The sequence below is a fragment of the Amblyomma mixtum genome, chromosome 8 (genome assembly GCF_055824585.1).
Source record: "Amblyomma mixtum isolate Tamu chromosome 8, ASM5582458v1, whole genome shotgun sequence".
In the NCBI taxonomy this organism is placed as follows: Eukaryota; Metazoa; Arthropoda; class Arachnida; order Ixodida; family Ixodidae; genus Amblyomma; species Amblyomma mixtum.
The window spans coordinates 105,771,143-105,789,720 of record NC_143019.1 but is presented as its reverse complement, the minus strand read 5'-3'; the positions used below and the strand labels follow the sequence as shown (position 1 = coordinate 105,789,720).

General features: G+C 49.1%; 2 protein-coding genes across 3 annotated transcripts in view; one reads left to right on the top strand and one right to left on the bottom strand.

Annotated features, from left to right (window-relative positions):
* Positions 1–18,578, top strand: part of LOC149333787 (cyclin-dependent kinase-like 4) — a 127,211-nt gene that overhangs the window by 9,920 nt on the left and 98,713 nt on the right. The window lies entirely within an intron of this gene.
* LOC149333788 (uncharacterized) overlaps positions 6,630–18,578 on the bottom strand; it is an 85,001-nt gene continuing 73,052 nt past the window's right edge. The window contains exon 2 of the mRNA XM_089555818.1: positions 6,630–7,619. Coding sequence (XP_089411944.1) covers positions 6,630–7,619 — 990 coding nt within the window. The remainder of the gene's footprint in view (positions 7,620–18,578) is intronic.

Here is an 18,578-nt window from a genome sequence, read left to right as displayed (position 1 = left end):
GCGCAGAGGCTGTGTCAGGCAACTAGCCTTTAACTCTGCCCCCTGCATGAAGAGAATCCATGTGGTACAATAAAAAAAAAGATGCCCAGGCTTAGCTTGGTTAAGCCAAGAATGCGTTGCATATTGCGCGGTCTTTTTGCGCGAGGTATTGCTTGGCGGCGCTCGATTTTCTCAGCAGCTTTTCCTCCGTGATGTATGGATGGATGGATGGATAGGAGCGCCCCCTTTGAAACGGGGCGGTGGCAACCGCCACGATGCTCAGCCGTCTTTTTTTCTTTTTTTTCTTTTTTTATACGTGTTTGGTGACGTCACGTCACGACGTGACGTGACGTCACCAAACCACGTGCCGTGACGTCGCGTGGTTTGGTGGCTGCCCGGCCGCGCCGAGGGGCTGAACTGAGTGATTGCAATATGCTACTCATAAAAACACAGAAACATGTACTGATGGTCTCTTTTAGTGCCACGTTAGGCTAGAAGCAGGCTGGAGATCAAGCAGTAGGTGATTATCGCATAGGCTTAGGAATACCAGGGGGTAGTTTGTAGCAGAGTTCGCAGAGAGAAATAATTTACGCATCATGAATATCTTCTTTCGCGAACGAGAGAAATGGAAGTGGGCGTGGATGAACCCCAATGTCGAGACTAAAAATGAAATATACTTTATAATGTGCTCTTACCCTAGTATCGTTACGTTGTAGCGACTTTAGGATGGTAACGTCTCGTATTAGCTTAGATTTGAAGAGGGAATGGAAGAAACTAGTGAAGCGGAAGCCCATCAACTAGTTAGTGGTTAGAGAAAGAGAGGGAGAGAGAGAAACCTTAATGCAACGAAGGAATTAAGGGCACGCACAACCACATGTTCCTAAGGTTCATGCCACTATAGGCCCGGCCGGGGGCGGTGGTCTGCACGGCCGGGTCCTCCGAACGCAGCAGGGCCTCCCAGTCCTCCCTGGTCTTGAGGTTCTCTAGGTCCCGCGGGGGAGGGGCCACCAGGCAGAGGGAGGGAGTGTGAAGGGAAGAGTGCAAAGGTTCTGGGCATAAGGTGGAGGCAGGAGTGGGGAAGGAGGGATGATAGTGGGATAGGTTAAAGTGTAGACTTAAGTTTGATAACGTGATAGCGCTAGAGCCTCCATTACCCAGAAGAAACCGCGTCGGCGTTGTGAGCGAAAAAAATTGCCGACAATTGCGTAACTTCCCAATGCAAAGCATGAGCGCTGCTCATCAGTAGTTGGAGGTTTTCGATAGATGTTGTTCTTGTTGCGACAGAGAGAAGGATGAAGAGGAAAGTGCACGGGCCTGCCGACTGGCTCAAGCCGAGCCACCACCACTGCCACGTGCAGATAGAAGAGAGTTGAAAGATAAGAGGAAAGAGAGAAAGAAGAGACGGCTGTCGCAACAACCGCGACCGCCGAAGCGAAGACGCTGGCTTAAACAACAAATACCCCTGTATGTTCCCTTTTCGATCGATTGAGGCCAATAATTCGAGCAAGACATGTATTTACAATTACAGACAACTTGTTATTTTTCGCACATTTTCTTTTTTCAAGAAACATTCCACTTACAGTTCTCGATTGTCATGAAGGAAGCTTTGTGGTCAGAGAAATAGATGGATATATGTTCGACTTGCTGCACCAATGCCTGGTTCTCAAAGACGAGGTCTATACAAGTATTTCGCGAGGTTGCCACAGCCGTGGGAGACGTTACGAGCAAGAGGAACGGGATGTTCTCCCGCATAAGTGTAAGAAATTCCTGTTTGTCCTTATATGTACATTAAAGACCCCACCCACCCTGCCACCCTGGCAGGTGGCAGTTAATGGTTGATCGCGAGAGTTCGCCCACATCTATCTCATCACCTCACGTAGCTATAAGCCGATTGAGGCGTTCACTGACCCAGGGAGCGAGTTAAGCGCACTTCCTTTCTTTAAAATGGTACAACTTGTCAATGCCAACGCATGCAGCGCTCATCTGTCACTACTGCCACGTAGCTTAAAGCACGATTGAGGTGATCCACGGTTCTGAGAGGGCAGTTATGCGCCTTTGCTTTCCAAGCTTCCGCTTCCCAAAGAGCTCCACTCTAAAATAAAGTGGCGTAGGGTGGGCCACCCGCTGGAGAAGCAACCTAGGCGGGCCAACTGGGTCACTTGACCTTGTGGCGTCATCACAATCTGCCCATAGGATTGAGCAAACTGACCACCGTGATAGATGGGTCTTAAATCAATGATTGATAGCGAGAAGCAAATTGCGTCGCACAAGCTACACCGATGGCAGTGCCTACCATCGCATGGTAGTGGTGCACCCCTTAACCGCTGTACCATTGCGGAAAATGTGGTGTGAAGACTCCCAGCGACGTATGAATCGAAAATGACGTAACCACTGCTCTCACATCGGCACAAAAGAAAACCACCACACAGAATAGCGCCGGTCTTCTGTCGACTACGTGGTTCATGGCATCAGAGGAACAGCTCGAAGGTGCACTGACCCTTGAATGAAGAAAGACAATTTTTCTCAGAGCTTCCTGAGCGTTTCAGCACAGATTGCTTGAATATTGCTACATCTCAGGATCTGCGTCATTCTTCAAGTTAATGTTTATACAAAAAAGTTTTATCAGAAAAGTAGCATAAATTTGTAATGATAGTGGGCAGGATTTGAAATCTAAACCGAGAGAGAGAGAAAGAGTAGCGACGCTTAGCATTGATAAATGAAAATCGGTTTTTGAGGAAAGGAAGTGACGCAGTAACTGCCTCACACATCTCGGTGGACACCCGAACCGCGCCGTAAGGGAAGGGATAAAGGAGGGAGTGAAAGAACAAGGAAAGAGGTGCCGTAGTGGAGGTCTCTGGAAGGAAGGAAGGAAGGAAGGAAGGAAGGAAGGAAGGAAGGAAGGAAGGAAAAACTATTTTACTCTAGTCCTTTTTCCTGCGGTTTGGGAGCATCTTCAGAGACGTTTTCTCCTTGATTTTACCCCCAGGAGTCTTCTCTGTCGAAGTCGTCCGCCTCTAATCAGTGGTCGGTTGCCCTCAGTCCAGGGCTCCGCTGGCCACTGCCGCCCGTTGAGCTCGCTGTACCAGACCTTCTTGGTCTTCACAGCGGTCGCTGGACAGCAGAGTCTCCCACTGCTCCGCACTCGGGTTTTGTATTTTGGGGACCACGTCTATCTTTTGGCAGGCCCATGTGATGTGATAGAGAGTAGGTTTTCCGTCGCACCAGGGACATTTGTCCGCGTATATGGTAGGGTCTCTGGAATAATTTTTACCTCCTGGGGATCTTTAACGTGCACTGAGAGAGAGAGAGAGAGAAAACTTTATTTACACAGGAATTCGGGGCACGCCCCAGGGTCCCCGCACAACCCCACTGCACTCAAGTGTTCATGTTCCGAAGGTCCATAACACTGGCAGCACGGCCGGTGGCGATGGTCTGCACGGCCGGGTCCTCCGAGCGCAGCAGGGTCTCCCAGTCCTCCCAGGTCTTGAGGTGCTCTAGGTCCCGCGGGGGAGGGTCCGCGGGGTAGAGGGAAATGATGTGGAGGGAAGAGGCGAAGGGTTCTGGGCATAGAGTGCATGCCGGAGTGGGGAAGGAGGGATGATAATGGGCTAGGTTAAAGGGTGAAGGGAGTGTGTGTGTCTGTAGTCTGCGCCAGAGTGTTGCGTGTTTGTTATCTAGGGAGGGGTGGGGCGGGGGGTAGAGCTGGCGTAAGGCTCTGTGCGCCTGGGTCAGCTCACTGAATTTATTTATTTATTTATTTAGTACATACTGCAGACCCTTTTCAGGGTCCAAGCAGGACAGGCATATATTCTTAAAACTCAAAAGATACAGAACACAATGAAAAGAAATATACATAAAAATGAGGAGACAAATATTGCAAATTATTACGATGTCATAACATGGTTCCAATCGGATATTGTCCGCGGAAAAAACGAATATTTAAAACAGTCAGTTTTCGCAAAATACGGTGTCAATGAGTGAATGTGATGATGTCGGGTATAACGTGTGGTTAAAGGGGATATGTACTGTGAAGGATCCAAAGCAAACTTATGGTTAAGTAAAGAATAATGAAACTCAAGGCGATATTTTCCTCTTCGCGTTTCAAGTGTTTCAATATTGTTAGCCGCCATGAGGTCAGTGGGGGAGTCGGTGATTTTAAATTTGGAATAGATAAACCTAACAGCTTTTCTTTGAACCCTTTCTAATTTATATATGTTAAGTTTAGTGAATGGGTCCCAAACAACCGAAGCATACTCAAGCTTTGGCCTGATGTAAGTGTTATACGTTAGCAGTTTTACGTGAGAAGGTGAATTTCTTAGTTTATGCCTCAGAAAACAGCTTTTTAAATGCAGAGGAGCATATGTTATCTATATGTGAGTTCCAGGAAAGGCTGCTTGTGATTGCTACACCTAGATATTTGTAGCTATTAACCTGCGTTAGTGTTGATGATCCGAGTGTATACACGTGGTTAATTGGGTTCTTTTTATGTGTTATTTACATCGAAACTGTTTTTTCAGTGTTAAGAACCATGGAAAACTCGCTGCACCAATCAAGAACATTTCGAAGACAGTGGTCAAGCTTGTTTTGATCGTTAGTACACGTAATTTGGCGGAAAACGACACAATCATCAGCAAACAAGCGAATATGAGTTCCTGAAGTAACCACATTAACAATATCATTGATGTAAATCTGAAAAAGCAAAGGCCCCAAGACGCTTCCTTGGGGCACCCCAGAGGTGACTGGGAGACAACTGGAGCTGCACCCATCGACTGAAACAAATTGCACTCTATTCGTGAGGTAATCTTGAATCCACGATATTAAAATGTCTGGAAGATTAATGTTTTTAGTTTTTGAATGAGTTTTCCGTGGTGAACTTTATCAAATGCTTTGCTGAAATCCATAAATATGGTGTCTATTTGACCATTCATATCCAGTGTTTTAGCAAAAGTGTGTACTATTGTAACTAATTGTGTTATTGTAGAATAGCCCTTTCTAAACCCATGCTGAAAGTCGCTTAATATGGAGTGTTCTTCAAGAAATTTGTTAATATGTTTAGCAATAATATGTTCGAGCATTTTACAGCATGCGGAAGTTAAAGAAATAGGACTGTAATTTTGTAGTAATGTGCAGTCACCTTTTTTAAAGATGGGAACAACTCGAGCAGTCTTCCATTCAACCGGAAGTTTTGATGACAGCAGAGATTTTTTAAACAACACAAAAAGAAACTTCGCAATTATTTCGGCATAGCGTCGCAAAAATACATTTGGTAAATTATCAGGACCATAAGAAGTTTTAGGTTTCAGTTCTAAAAGCAAAGAAAATACACCAGGGAGGCTAACAAAGTCAACCTCCGACACAGGAAAATATGATGCGCTTTGTACAGTTTGTACACCTGCTTCAGAGAATACGCTGTGAAAAAAAGAATTAAAATGGCGTGCAATGTCAATCGGATAAGTCAAAGTATCTCCCTCCGCTGTTATTTTTGAGATATGTTTCTTGCTGTCACTCAGGAAGTTCCAAAATTTACTTGGGTCATTTTTAACAGAACTGGGTAACGTTGTGTTAAAGTACAAGTCTTTTGACTCACGAACCGCACGTTCAAGATTATTTTTAAGCGTTTCAATCTGACTTAACTGGTGTTCTTTTTTCTTAGATCTTTTTAGTTTTCGCTTCAGTTGAATAATCTTCCGCGTCATCCAAGGTGTGCGTTTGTGAACTTTTTTGCGTTTATTCGGAACGAAGGCATTTAGACAATATTGACACATTTCGACGAATCGCTCCCACAGCTTGCAGACATCATCATTATCATCGAAGCTCGATAAACAATTCAATCACTGCGGCATCATCAGCCCTAGAATAATCCTTGAAACAACGTATATGACTGGCTTTTTTGTTGTGGTAAGGGGACTTAACTAAATCTATCGATACGCTTACGAGGTGATGGTCTGAAATGCCTGTTTCGACCGATACAGTATGCATAGAATATTGACGGCTAGCAAAAACTAAGTCTAGTATAGAGAAAGATGTACCTTGTACACGAGTAGGTTGATTTACAATTTGAGCTAAATCATGAGTAAGCATGACATCAAACAGAACGTCTGCACTGCTCCCAGACTTAGCACCACCTTGTAAGCGGTCCCAGCACACATCTGGTAGATTGAAGTCACCTATTAACAGTATTTTATTATTTTGGAAATGAGACAGGTTATGTTGTAGCTTAATAAGATAGTCGGGTGTGGCATCTGGTGGCCTGTAGCAACCATACAGGATGAAAGAATGACCCCAGCAAGAAATGTTTATGCAAAGGCATTCAAGTTCAGGAACATCATATACAAGGTCGCATTCTACAGAGTCTTTTAAGAGAATGGCTGCGCCACCACCCCTTGAGGTCCTGTCCTTGCGAACGACTTTATAATGAGGAGGAAATACCAGGTCATCTGCTAAGTCGTCATGTAACCAAGTTTCCGTCAGGCCTGATGTGTGTGGGTCGAACTCCAGCAGTTTAAGTTCAAGCGAGTCTTTCTTGTTTGCAACGCTGCGTGCGTTAATGTTAACTATTCTCAAGCTTTTTATACTAGATTGGCCCGTGTTACTATGGCAAGACAAGCTACCTGTCTTAGTGAAGAAAGAAGCTGAGGTAAATGAACCACTCACTTTATCGGTGAGCGGTTTCGCAACTGCGTACAACTTCGCGTCACGGGCCCACTTGCGCCGATCCCGTCGTTTTTTTGAACCCTCACTTTATCATTTTTTTCGCAGTCCCAAACGTAAGGAATATTATTGATATATAACTTATCAAACACTAAGGAAACCCTTTCTTTTTTATCTCGGTTCGGCTTCGCGCTATCCCATAGTTTCTTTCTTAGTTCACGAACGTTCTTTGAAAAGTCTTCGCCACTTGAATAATCTTTTCCCTTTAGTTTCTTTCCGTTCTTGAGTATCACAGTTTTATGCCTACTGTCTAAAAGCTTTAGGATTACAGGACGTGTTTTGTCAATTGCCGGTTTACCTAACCTATGTATCCGCTCAATAGGGATAGGATCAAGTCCTAAAATATCGTGAAAAATATCTTTGTTTACGGTTTCTTCAAGCGATTCATTTGTTTTCTCTTCAGTTTCTGGGAAGCCATATATGATCAAATTTGACCTCCTACTATAATTTTCAAGCTGCTCAAGCCTTGCTTCAAGCCTTTCAATCGTTGTACTCATACAACTAACCTGTTCTTGGCAGGACGTTACTCGGCTCTCAAGCCTGGACAGGGCATCTAATTTGTTCTCTATGTTCAGTAATCTGTTCTCTTTCATATCTTTTATGCCGACTGCAATATCATTAAGTTGTTGTAAAATTCGGGTCATGTCAGGGCCTGGGTTCGATTCATTTGCACCGGCTAACAATAATAATTTCCTCAGACACAATGTGAAAACCTGTAGCAAGCAACAAAGCCGAGGGCACGGCAGCACCAACAGGAATAGGTCATTAGAACGAAAACATTTTCCATACTTTTTGCTCACCTGCACAAGGAAGACAAACGGATTAGTGCTCCGCATTCTGTCGATGCTGCCATGCCCAGTGGTTGCAAAACGAGCGTGAGTCCCATTTATAGCTTGAGTGCACTGTGATGCCCCCTGCAGTCCAGGTTCCTGGCAATCAGAACGTGTTGCCGAAGAATGATGATACGGCTGCCAAGATTCCAATGCTGGTGGGCGTATTTCTTGATCGATGTCTTGATGCGTTGAAAGATGGACATGCGCAAGAGGTTCAGCACGCTGATGTCCAGACAGCCAACGTTGAAACATCCAAGAAGGCCACATAGCTGCACAAGGAAGACAAACGGATTAGTGCTCCGCATTCTGTCGATGCTGCCATGCCCAGTGGTTGCAAAACGAGCGTGAGTCCCATTTATAGCTTGAGTGCACTGTGATGCCCCCTGCAGTCCAGGTTCCTGGCAATCAGAACGTGTTGCCGAAAAATGATGATACGGCTGCCAAGATTCCAATGCTGGTGGGCGTATTTCTTGATCGATGTCTTGATGCGTTGAAAGATGGACATGCGCAGAGAGGTTCAGCACGCTGATGTCCAGACAGCCAACGTTGAAACATCCAAGAAGGCCACATAGCTGCACAAGGAAGACAAACGGATTAGTGCTCCGCATTCTGTCGATGCTGCCATGCCCAGTGGTTGCAAAACGAGCGTGAGTCCCATTTATAGCTTGAGTGCACTGTGATGCCCCCTGCAGTCCAGGTTCCTGGCAATCAGAACGTGTTGCCGAAGAATGATGATACGGATGCCAAGATTCCAATGCTGGTGGGCGTATTTCTTGATCGATGTCTTGATGCGTTGAAAGATGGATATGCGCAGAGAGATTCAGCACGAATGAGTGCATGCGCTCCTTCGTGAATCCCCCCTCAGAGGCCACCTGAGCCCGGTTTAAAGAACCTCGGGCTAAAAGGTTGGCGGCCTCGTTTCCGGGATTCCCGGAGTGCGCGGGCACCCATATCAGCTCCACTTGGCGGGGCGGGGGTGCATCGGGCTAGTCCAGTATGCCAAAAGCAGGGACATGGACTCGGCCTCGAGCAAAATTTAGAATCGCAGTTTTAGAATCGCTTAAAATGTACCGGACTTCCGTGCGGGTGATAGCAAGTGCAATGGCGGCTTTTTCTGCAGCTTCTGGGGAGGTGTCTGGAGGGAGAGGTAGTGTGAGGAGGGCGGAAAAAGAGGAGTCCACCACAGCTGCTGTCGCTTCATCACCCGTGCAGGCAGCGTCCACCCATATGGCGTCCGGCTGGGGGCCGTACGCTCGATGGAGTACCTTCGCACGGGCTCTGCGGCGCTGCTCATGGTGGGACGAGTGCATATTCCTCGGAAGCGGCCGGATGAGGAGCTCTCGGTGAAGGGATCGTGGGATGGCGAGGAGGGTTGGGTCGTTGGCCGGTATTTTGATTCCGAGGGTGTCCAGGACATACCGACCTGTGGAGGTTTGTGTGAGCCTGATGTATTGGGCCTGTCGGTGGGCCTCCACCAGGTCCCCGATCGTATTGTGGAGGCCCAGGCCTAGTAATCTGTCTGTGGGTGTTTTGAGGGGAAGGTGAAGTGCTACCTTGAATGCCTTGCGAATCAAAGCATCCAAAGCGTTTATGTCATGTTTGGATAGTTGTAAGTATGGGGTAGTGTACAGCACACGGCTGAGGACAAAGGTATGAATAAGGCGACATAGGTCACGCTCCTTCATGCCTCTATGACGTCCCGAAACTCTGCGGATGAGGTGCGATATCGCGCCTACAACCTGCTTGAGTTTCTTGAGCGTGGTGGTGTTTTTGCCATCGTTCTGGGTGTGCAGGCCCAATACACGGAGGGTTCCAACCTCAGGTACCGGGTTACCATTCAGTTCAATGGCAATGGGGGAGCGGGGACAGCGGTGGTTCTTAGGCCGGGTGAGGAAGAGTTCGGACTTCTCTGGGGAGCAAGACAGTCCGATGGTCCGTGCGTAATTTTGGGTGAGGGTGGCTGCTTCCTGTAAGGTGTTCTCTATGTCTCCGTCACTGCCGTGAGTGGTCCACAGAGTGATATCGTCGGCATAAAGAGTGTGCTTCAGGTGTGGAATAGTGGCCAATTTTCGGGCGAGGGGGATGAGGGTAATGTTAAAGAGAAATGGGGAAAGGACGGACCCTTGAGGGGTGCCGATACTCTGAAGAGTTTAGGAGGGGGAAGACAGAGGGCCGAAGTGTATCTCAGCTGTGCGGTCAGTGAGGAATGCTTGAATGTAGGCATACGTGCGCGCACCCACATTCAAGGGGGATAGAGCAGTCATGATCGCCTGATGTTCAATGCGATAAAAAGCTTTGGAGAGATCCAAAGCTAAGAATGCTTTGGTGTGACCCCGAAGAAGCGGGTCGAAAATGTCGCGTGAGAGTTGCAGCATGGCGTCCTGTGCGGATAGATGGGGGCGAAATCCTACCATGCTATGCGGGTAAAGATTGTTGTTCGCCATGTGACTTGTGAGTCTCGCTAACACAACATGCTCTAGGAGCTTCGCGAGGCATGAGGTTAGCGAAATCGGGCTGACATCGCACAGCACACGGGCGCCTTTCAAGGCGAAAGTTGTTCTTGGCTCATAGGTGGCCTGGACTGAAGTTGTGAGCGGAAGTGGTGCGCAGAAGTGTCCGCACGAACTCTCGGTTTTCGCTTCATCGTCCTTGCTGGTCAGCAAATGCTCCCACTGCGTCGCACTTGGGTTGTATATGCTTGGGACTAAGCCTGCCTTAGGGCAGGTCCATGTGACATGCTCTAGTGTAGGTTTACCTTGACACCACGGTATTAGTCAGCGTATTGTGCGGGGAAAATCTTGTGTAGTTTATGTAAATATGGGTATGTACCGGTTTGCAGTCTCCGCCAGCCTGCCGCCTCCTCTTTGGTTAGCCATTTGTGTGGAGTAGCGTATCCGCTGGCCTTTGTAATGGTTGGTACGTGGCGGTAACGAGGTCAAAGGTGCCCGTGGTACATATTGTTGAGTCTGCTCGATGGACATACCCGCGAGCTAACTCGTCTGCTGCCTCGTTGCCCCTGATCCCGTCATGTCCCGGAACCCCTACTATTCTATGTTTAGTGTTTGTTGCATGTGTCTTCGTCGCTTGTAGTATACGATTGACGATCCTGTCAATCTTGCCTCTTGTGTGGTGCTTGCATGCTTGCTTGGAGCCAGTCACTATATATAGTAAGGTTTTGTAGTGTTGGGTTGCCGTATGCTATTGCCAAAGCGATGACGGATTTAACTCTATCGCGTCATATTCTTAAAGAGACTCTGCATGCCGTTGCACGAACTTCGTCCGATGATCGCTTAGAGAGCCTAAAAGAACTTCTTGCTGGGCTAGTTGGTAATTCATTGTAAAAGTAAAGGCGCCAAAAACCACACACACACACACAAGACAAGAGAACGGGACAGAGCGCCCCTTGGACTTAGAGAGCCACTTGGACGTCCTCTGCTGCTTCGCCCTTGTAAACCGAGGCGCATAAAGTAACCATACGGGCACACAGAGCGCATAGCCGCGAAGCACCCCAAAACATACCGGAACTCAGCTCGCCCCCTGTTACGCCGCCCATTGCAGGTTTTCTTTGACCTCCAACATTCAGTTTGCCTTTTTTCTGTTTCCCTCGTGTGATGAAAGTGCGCTGGTGGATTCAAAACAAAACTTGTACACTTCAATATCGATGAAACATGTAACCTTCATGCACTTTTGTCAGCCTCAGAGATGTGTGGTGTCTTTTATCCTTCTTCATCACGCTTGTACTTGCGAGATTGGCCTGTGGCGGTGATACCTGCATTTTAGTTGTTGGTCTTTTGTAGCGTAAGCTACATTGGCCACGAACTTGCGATTTCGCCGTGGCGTTGGTCCGAGGAGGCACAGAGACCGACCTTGAGCCGTTGCCTAGCAAAAGGCTCATCTGGCGGATGCCGCGCCATCAGACATGACGTCACACCGTGGGCGTCGCCGCGGAGCCGCCGCCGCCATTTGGTATGACGCCACACCGCTTCACTTCACTTCACTTCACTTTAATACCTTGAAGACCCTCGTTAGAGGGTATTACATAAGGGCCGGGACACGCAGAAATGAAAAACATATAACATATAGTAACATATGAGTTGAAAGTCATACAAATATAAGATTTTCACTCAGCAAGTACCCGCGTGATTCCTTCGAGGAACAAAGATTGGCATGTGATAGCAGCAAGTTCTCGGGGAAGGCCGTTCCAATCGTTCGCAGTCTGGGGGAAGAATGATGAAGAAAATGTAGTGGTGCGGGCGCGAGGTCGTGACACTTGCTGGTGATGGCCGGTGCGGAGGGAGATGCGTGGTGGGGGTGCGCAGATGTAGGGTTCGTGCCGTAGCTCAGAGTATATAACTTCGATGAAACCAATAAAACTTCGGTTGGGCCTAGTTGGCACATGTTGCTGTGAAGGTGAAGTTTGCGCAAATACGTCACGAAACACAAAGAGACACGGAGACACACACGTTTGCGCAACCTTCACCTTCACAGTCACACCGCTTTCCTCGTTACGCTCGCCTCCGCTCGCTTCGAAAGTTTTGTCTTTCCCTACGTATATCCAGGCACAGCCGAGCTAAGCCACTGCCGATTTTTGTATCTTAAAAGAGCTTTCTTTCGAGAAAGAGTAGTATATTTATGTTTAGGAGCTGGCATTGTATATTACGCGTCAATGAAGCAAGCACTAAACAACGTTTTTCGTCACGCAAGCCCCACCGGTTGCGGAAAAAGTGGCGTGAGGTCTCCCAGGGACCTACGAATCGAAAGTGAAGTGAAGACTATTCGTTCTCACATCGCCCACAAAGGCATGGAAAAAAATGGCAGTGGTTTAGCTCTAGTTAAACCGGGTAAATTGCGTATGCAATGGTGTGCGCGTTCTTCTGGCGATTCTTCGGCGCGTTGCCTTCGCCTGGTAGGATTGCGGCGTTCCTGAGCAGTCAGGTGTTGAGATTCATCGGTGACCGATGACGTGGAACCACTCTGCGAGGTAGAACGTTGTCGCCGAGCTGCATCCTTAGCACGACGCTTTGCAAGACGTTCTTCAGGCTGTTCTGGCGTCTCTTGTGCACGTAGTCGCTTTCTGGCTTCTTCCTGTCGTTGTCAGTTCTCCTTAGACGACTGCATATCAAAGCATTGACGTTGTTGATGTTGTTGCGACTGAGAGAAGGGTGAAAAGGAAATTGCACGGGCCTGCCTACTGGCTCGAGGCAAGCCACCACCGCTGCCACGTGCAGATAGAGAAGAGTTAAGAGATGAGAGGAAAGAGAAAAAAAAGAAAAGACGCGCGTCGCAGCAACAACTGCGTCCGCCGGAGCGGACGCTGCTGAAAAAAACAGATAAGCGGCCGAAGCCGCGCTCGCCGAAGCGAGGACAGATGCTCAAAAGCATTGACGCCAAAGCAAGCGCGAACAGCGCGGGAGCATGGGCGCCGCCATATTTGGTCACGTGACAATTCCGCCCCGCTGCCAGGGGGTCCACAGAACGCCATCGCCCGTTCGGCTGTACGCCTTGCTCGTCGGTAAGTTGGTTTTTAAGGCGAAAGCCTTTAATGTCTCATCGTTGTAAGCAGCAGTTGTCGACAGAATGTCACGCTTTTCAATTGGTCGAAACGGTCGTGACGTCACAGTGCGCGAATTTCAAACGGGGTCAATGTACTTTGGCTAGTAACCATGTAACCAATTGAACGGATCGTATAGTGATGCTCCAAGTAAGTGGGACTGAGCTTCGTTAATTGCAATTAAACTCAAATAGCCTCATTAACTTTTCTAGTCAGGCCATATAAATAAATAAAACCGAATAGTAAATTCGTCGAGCTCGGGAATCGAACCCAGGTCTTCGGAGTGCGAGACGAGCATGCTATCCACTCCGCCATGCCAGCTGGATGGTTTGGGAAGAACAAAGGTGCGTCTAGTGGATACGGTGTCTTCGTTCACTCCCGTCTTCCTCCCTTCTCGTTACGGCGAGGTTTAGGTGTCCACCGAGATATGACAGCCGGATACATTTCCTTTCCTCAAAAACCAATTTACCGACGAGCGAGGCGTAAAACCGAATGGCCGATGGCGTTCTATGGACTCTCTGGAAGCCTTGCAAAACGCTATCGCGTTCCACTCTTAGAGGCGAAGCTTAATAACCACACATCAGTGACCGCACTTTAGGTCAAAAAAGCGCCCCCCTGAATTTTGATGTGTGTCCACCGAGATATGTGAGACAGTTACTGCGTAATTTCCTTTCCTGAAATACAATTTTCATTTTCTTCATTACGGGCCATCTTTGTCTTTTTTCTTCCACTCCCACTTCCTCCCTTCCTTTATGGTACGGTTCGGGTGTCCACCGAGATGACAGAGAATTACTGCGCCGTTTCCTTTCCTCAAAAAGCGTTCAAAGGGCAAGGCATCGCGCCGAACGGTTGGTGGCGTTCCGTGGATTCCCTGGCAGCGCTACAGCACGCTGTCGCGTTCCACTCCTCGAACGGCTGGTGGCGCTCCGTGGACTCCCTGGCAGCGCTACAACACGCTGTCGCGTTTCACTCCTAAAGGCGAAGCTTAAGCGTCATTAATTAGCAGTTAATTAGTATTCAGGCATCAAATCAGTAATTAACCATTAATTAGTGATTTGCGATCACTTAGTAATTAGTACTCAATTACATGTGACGCCACCAGTGCCACAGAGGCAGTCAAAGTGGTGCGGAAAACGCTTTCGCCTCTAGGCACTTTAGACAGTCAAAGTGCCCCCTGAATTTTTGAGGAAAGGAAGATGGGAGTGAACGAAGACACAATATTCACTAGACGCGCCTTTGTTCGTTCCAAACTATCCAGCTAGCATAGCAAATCGCATCGCTCCGCCATGCTAGCTGGATAGTTTGGAACGAACAAAAGCGCGTCTATTGAATACTGTCTCTTCGTTCACTCCCATCTTCCTTTCCTCAAAAACCAATTTACCGACGAGCAAGGCGTACTGCCGAACGGGCGATGGCGTTCTGTGGACTCCCTGGAAGCGTGGCGGAATGGTCACGTGACCAAATATGGCGGCGCCCATGCTCCCGCGCTGTTAAGCGTCTATAAATGCGCGCTTGCCTTGGCGTCAATGCTTTGCTATGCAGTCGTCTAAGGAGAAGTGGCAGCGACATGAAGAAGCGAGAAAGCGACAACGTGCACAAGAGACGCCAGAACAGCGTGAAGAACGTCTTGCAAAGCGTCGTGCTAAGGATGCAGCTCGGCGACAACGTTCTACCTCGCAGAGTGGTTCCACATCATCGGTCACCGATGAATCTCAACACCTGACTGCTCAGGAAAGCCGCAATGCTACCAGGCGAAGGCAACACGCCGAAGAATAGCCAGAGTGCAATAAAGACAAAAAATAAATAGCTAGCAAGGCGGAGTGGTCAGCGCGCTGGTCTTTCACTCCGGAGACCCTGGTTCATTCCCCAACTCGGCCAAATTCCTACTTAGTGTTGTTTTTTATTTACGTGGTCTGACTAGAAATGAGGCTAATTGCTTAACCGATATCATTCGAATGCCATCGATGCAGTGCGCGCCAATGCTGCTAAAGCCGGCTTCGAAGCCCAGAAGTGGCGGACTAAAGCATGGTGGACCTCCTAGTGACGCCATCTGTCGTAGACAGAGCACTCTGTTCGCCGCCGCTGCCGCGCGGCGCGCCGACGGCGCTGCCTTCTGGAGGAGCGCGGCTGAAGCTACGCTATAGTGCCTAGAATATACTGGCTAGCTACGCTGTTCAAGGTCAACCGTGGCCACTGCCGGTGCCTACGCGACGGCTCGAAACTTGGTGCAATATTGCTTACGCAATAAAAATTCGGGGGGTATTTTGGCTCCCTAAAGTGCTGCAAGGCGAAAGCGTTTCCTGGCGCACTGTTTTCAATTAATTTTTTTATTTCTGATATTTCTATTTTATTATTTTGTTTCTTTTCTTATTTTTCTTGTTTTTATCTTTTCGTTCATACTTTATTTTTATTTTTATGTTTGTTTCTTATTTTTTATTGTTTTTATTGTTCTTTTCTTGTTCTTTATGCCTGTTATTTTATTTATGAAACCTGTATGCGCCTTTATTCATGCTCAAACCTTGAGCCTTCGTGGGGGTGGAGTAGCGTCTCTGCTTCAAATGCCAAAGGCCCTGGTTCGATTCCCCGAAACGCGGACAAATCTGCCGACACGGCTGCTAACGACAGTGTGAGGCATTAAAGGCTTTCGCCTTAAAAACTGGCAGTGGTTTAGCTTTGGTTAAACCGGGTAAATTGTGTTTGTAATCGCAACCTCGGTAATCCGATGTTTTTCGGGTCTTTGCGCGCGTTCTTCTGGCAATTCTTCGGCGCTTTGCCTTCGCCTGGTAGCATTGCGGCGTTCGGGAGCAGTCGGGTGTTCGGATTCATCGGTGACCGATGACGTGGAACCACTCTGCGAGGTAGAACGTTGTTGTCGAGCTTAGCACGACGCTTTGCAAGAGAGAGAGAGAGAAAACTTTATTGTACAAGGAATTCGGGGCACGCCCCAGGGTCCCCGCACGACCACACTCCACTCAAGTGTTTATGTTCCGAAGGTCCATAACACTGGCAGCCCGGCCGGTATTGATGGTCTGCACGGCCAGGTCCTCCGAGCGCAGCAGGGTCTCCCAGTCCTCCCAGGTCTTGAGGTTCTCTAGGTCCCGCGGGGGAGGGTCCGCCGGGCAGAGGGAAAGGATGCGGAGGGAAGAGGCGAAGGGTTCTGGGCATAGGGCGCATGCCGGAGTGGGGAAGGAGACATGATAGTGGGCTAGAGTAAGGCGTGAGGGAAGAGAGTGTGTCTGTAGTCTGCGCCAGAGCGTTGCTTGTTTGTTATCTAGGGAGGGGTGGGGCGGGGGGTAGAGCTGGCGCGAGGCTCTGTAGGCCTGCGTCAGCTCGCTGAATGAGTGCATGCGCTCCTTCGCGAATCCCCGATCCGAGGGCACCTGAGCCCGGTTTAAAGAACCTCGGGCTAAAAGGCTGGCGGCCTCGTTTCCGGGATTCCCGGAGTGCGCGGGCACCCATATCAGCTCCCCTTGGCGGGGCGGGGGTGCATACGGCGAGTCCAGTATGCCAAAAGCAGGGACATGGACTCGGCCTCGAGCAAAATTTAGAATCGCAGTTTTAGAATCACTTAAAATGTCCCGGGCTTCCGTGCGGGTGATGGCAAGTGCAATGGCGGCTTCCTCTGCAGCTTCTGGAAAGGTGTCTGGAGGGAGAGGTAGTGTGAGGAGGGCGGATAAAGAGGAGTACACCACAGCTGCTGTCGCTTCATCACCCGTGTAGGCAGCGTCCACCCATACGGTGTCCGGCTCGGGGCCGTACGCTCGATGGAGTGCCTTCGCACGGGCTCTGCGGAGCTGCTCATGGTGGGACGGGTGCATATTCCTCGGGAGCGGCTTGATGAGGAGCTCCTGGTGAAGGGTTCGTGGGATGGCGAGGAGGGTTGGGTCGTTCGCCGGTATTCTGATTCCGAGGGAGTCCAGGATATACCGACCTGTGGAAGTTTGTGTGAGCCTGATGTATTGGGCCTGTCGGTGGGCTTCCACCAGTTCCCCGATCGTGTTGTGGAGGCCCAGGCCTAGTAATTCTGTCTGTGGGTGTGTTGAGGAGAACATGAATTGCTACCTTGAATGCCTTGCGGATCAAAGCATCCAAAGCATTTATGTCATGTTTGGATAGTTGTAAATATGGGGTAGTGTACAGCACACGGCTCAGGACAAAGACATAAATCAGGCGGCATAGGTCGCGCTCTTTCATACCTCTATGATGTCCCGAAACACTTCGGATGAGGTGCGATATCGCGCCTACAACCTGCTTGAGTTTCTTGAGGGGGGTGGTGTTTTTGCCATCGTTCTGGATGTGCAGGCCCAATACACGGAGGGTGCCAACCTCAGGTACCGGGTAACCATTCAGTTCAATGACAATGGGCGAGCGGGGACAGCGGTGGTTCTTAGGACGGATGAGGAGCAGTTCGGACTTCTCTGGGGAGCAGGACAGTCCGATGGTACGTGCATAATTTTGGGTGAGGGTGGCTGCTTCCTGTAAGGTGTTCTCTATGTCTCCGTCACTGCCGTGGGTGGTCCACAGGGTGATATCGTCGGCATAAAGAGTTTGCTTCAGGTGGGGAATAGTTGCCAAGTTTCGGTCGAGGGGGATGAGGGTAATGTTAAAGAGAAAGGGGGAAAGGACGGACCCTTGAGGGGTGCCGATACTCTGAAGCGTGTAGGAGGGGGAAGACAAAGGGCCGAAGTGTATCTCAGCCGTGCGGTCAATGAGGAATGCTTGAATGTAGGCATACGTGCGCGCACCCACATTCAATGGGAATAGAGCAGTCATGACTGCCTGATGTTCAATGCGATCAAAAGCTTTGGAGAGATCCAAAGCTAAGGCTGCCTTTGTGTGACCTGGAAGAAGCGGGTCAAAAAGGTCGTGAGTGAGTTGCAGCATGGCGTCCTGTGCGGAAAGAAGGGGGCGGAATCCCACCATTCTATGCGGGTAAAGATTGTTATCCGTCATGTGACTTGTGAGTCTCGCTAACACAACATGCACGAAGAGCTTCCCGAGGCATTAGGTTAGCGAAATCGGGCGAAGGTTTTGGACGATAAGTGGTTTGTTGGGTTTGGGTATGAATATTACCTTCGCGTGGCGCCACGACAGCGGGAGGCTACCCTCCCTCCAGCACTGGTTGAAGTATTTCGTAATCTGGGTGATCGATCGGTCGTCCAGATTACGGAGCATGGAGTTTGTGATTTGGTCTGCACCAGGTGCGGAGTTGGCTAGGAGAATCAGGAGGGCCGCTCTGACTTCCGTCTCCGTGATGTCGGTGTCGAGTGTGGGATTTGCTTGTCCTGTGTAGTGGGGTAGAGGTGGGGGGGCGCCTGGAGAGGTGTACATTGTTTGAAGTGTGTCTAGGAGGGTGTCGGGATCGTCAGTGTGTTCGGGTGTGAGGGTGTCACGTGGTGTTTTGTTGCTGATTTGGTGTGTGTGGGGTCAATGAGGTATCGGAGGAGTTGCCATGCGCGTTTGCTGACAGGTTTCCTGCGATGCCTTCACGTATCTTTCCCGCA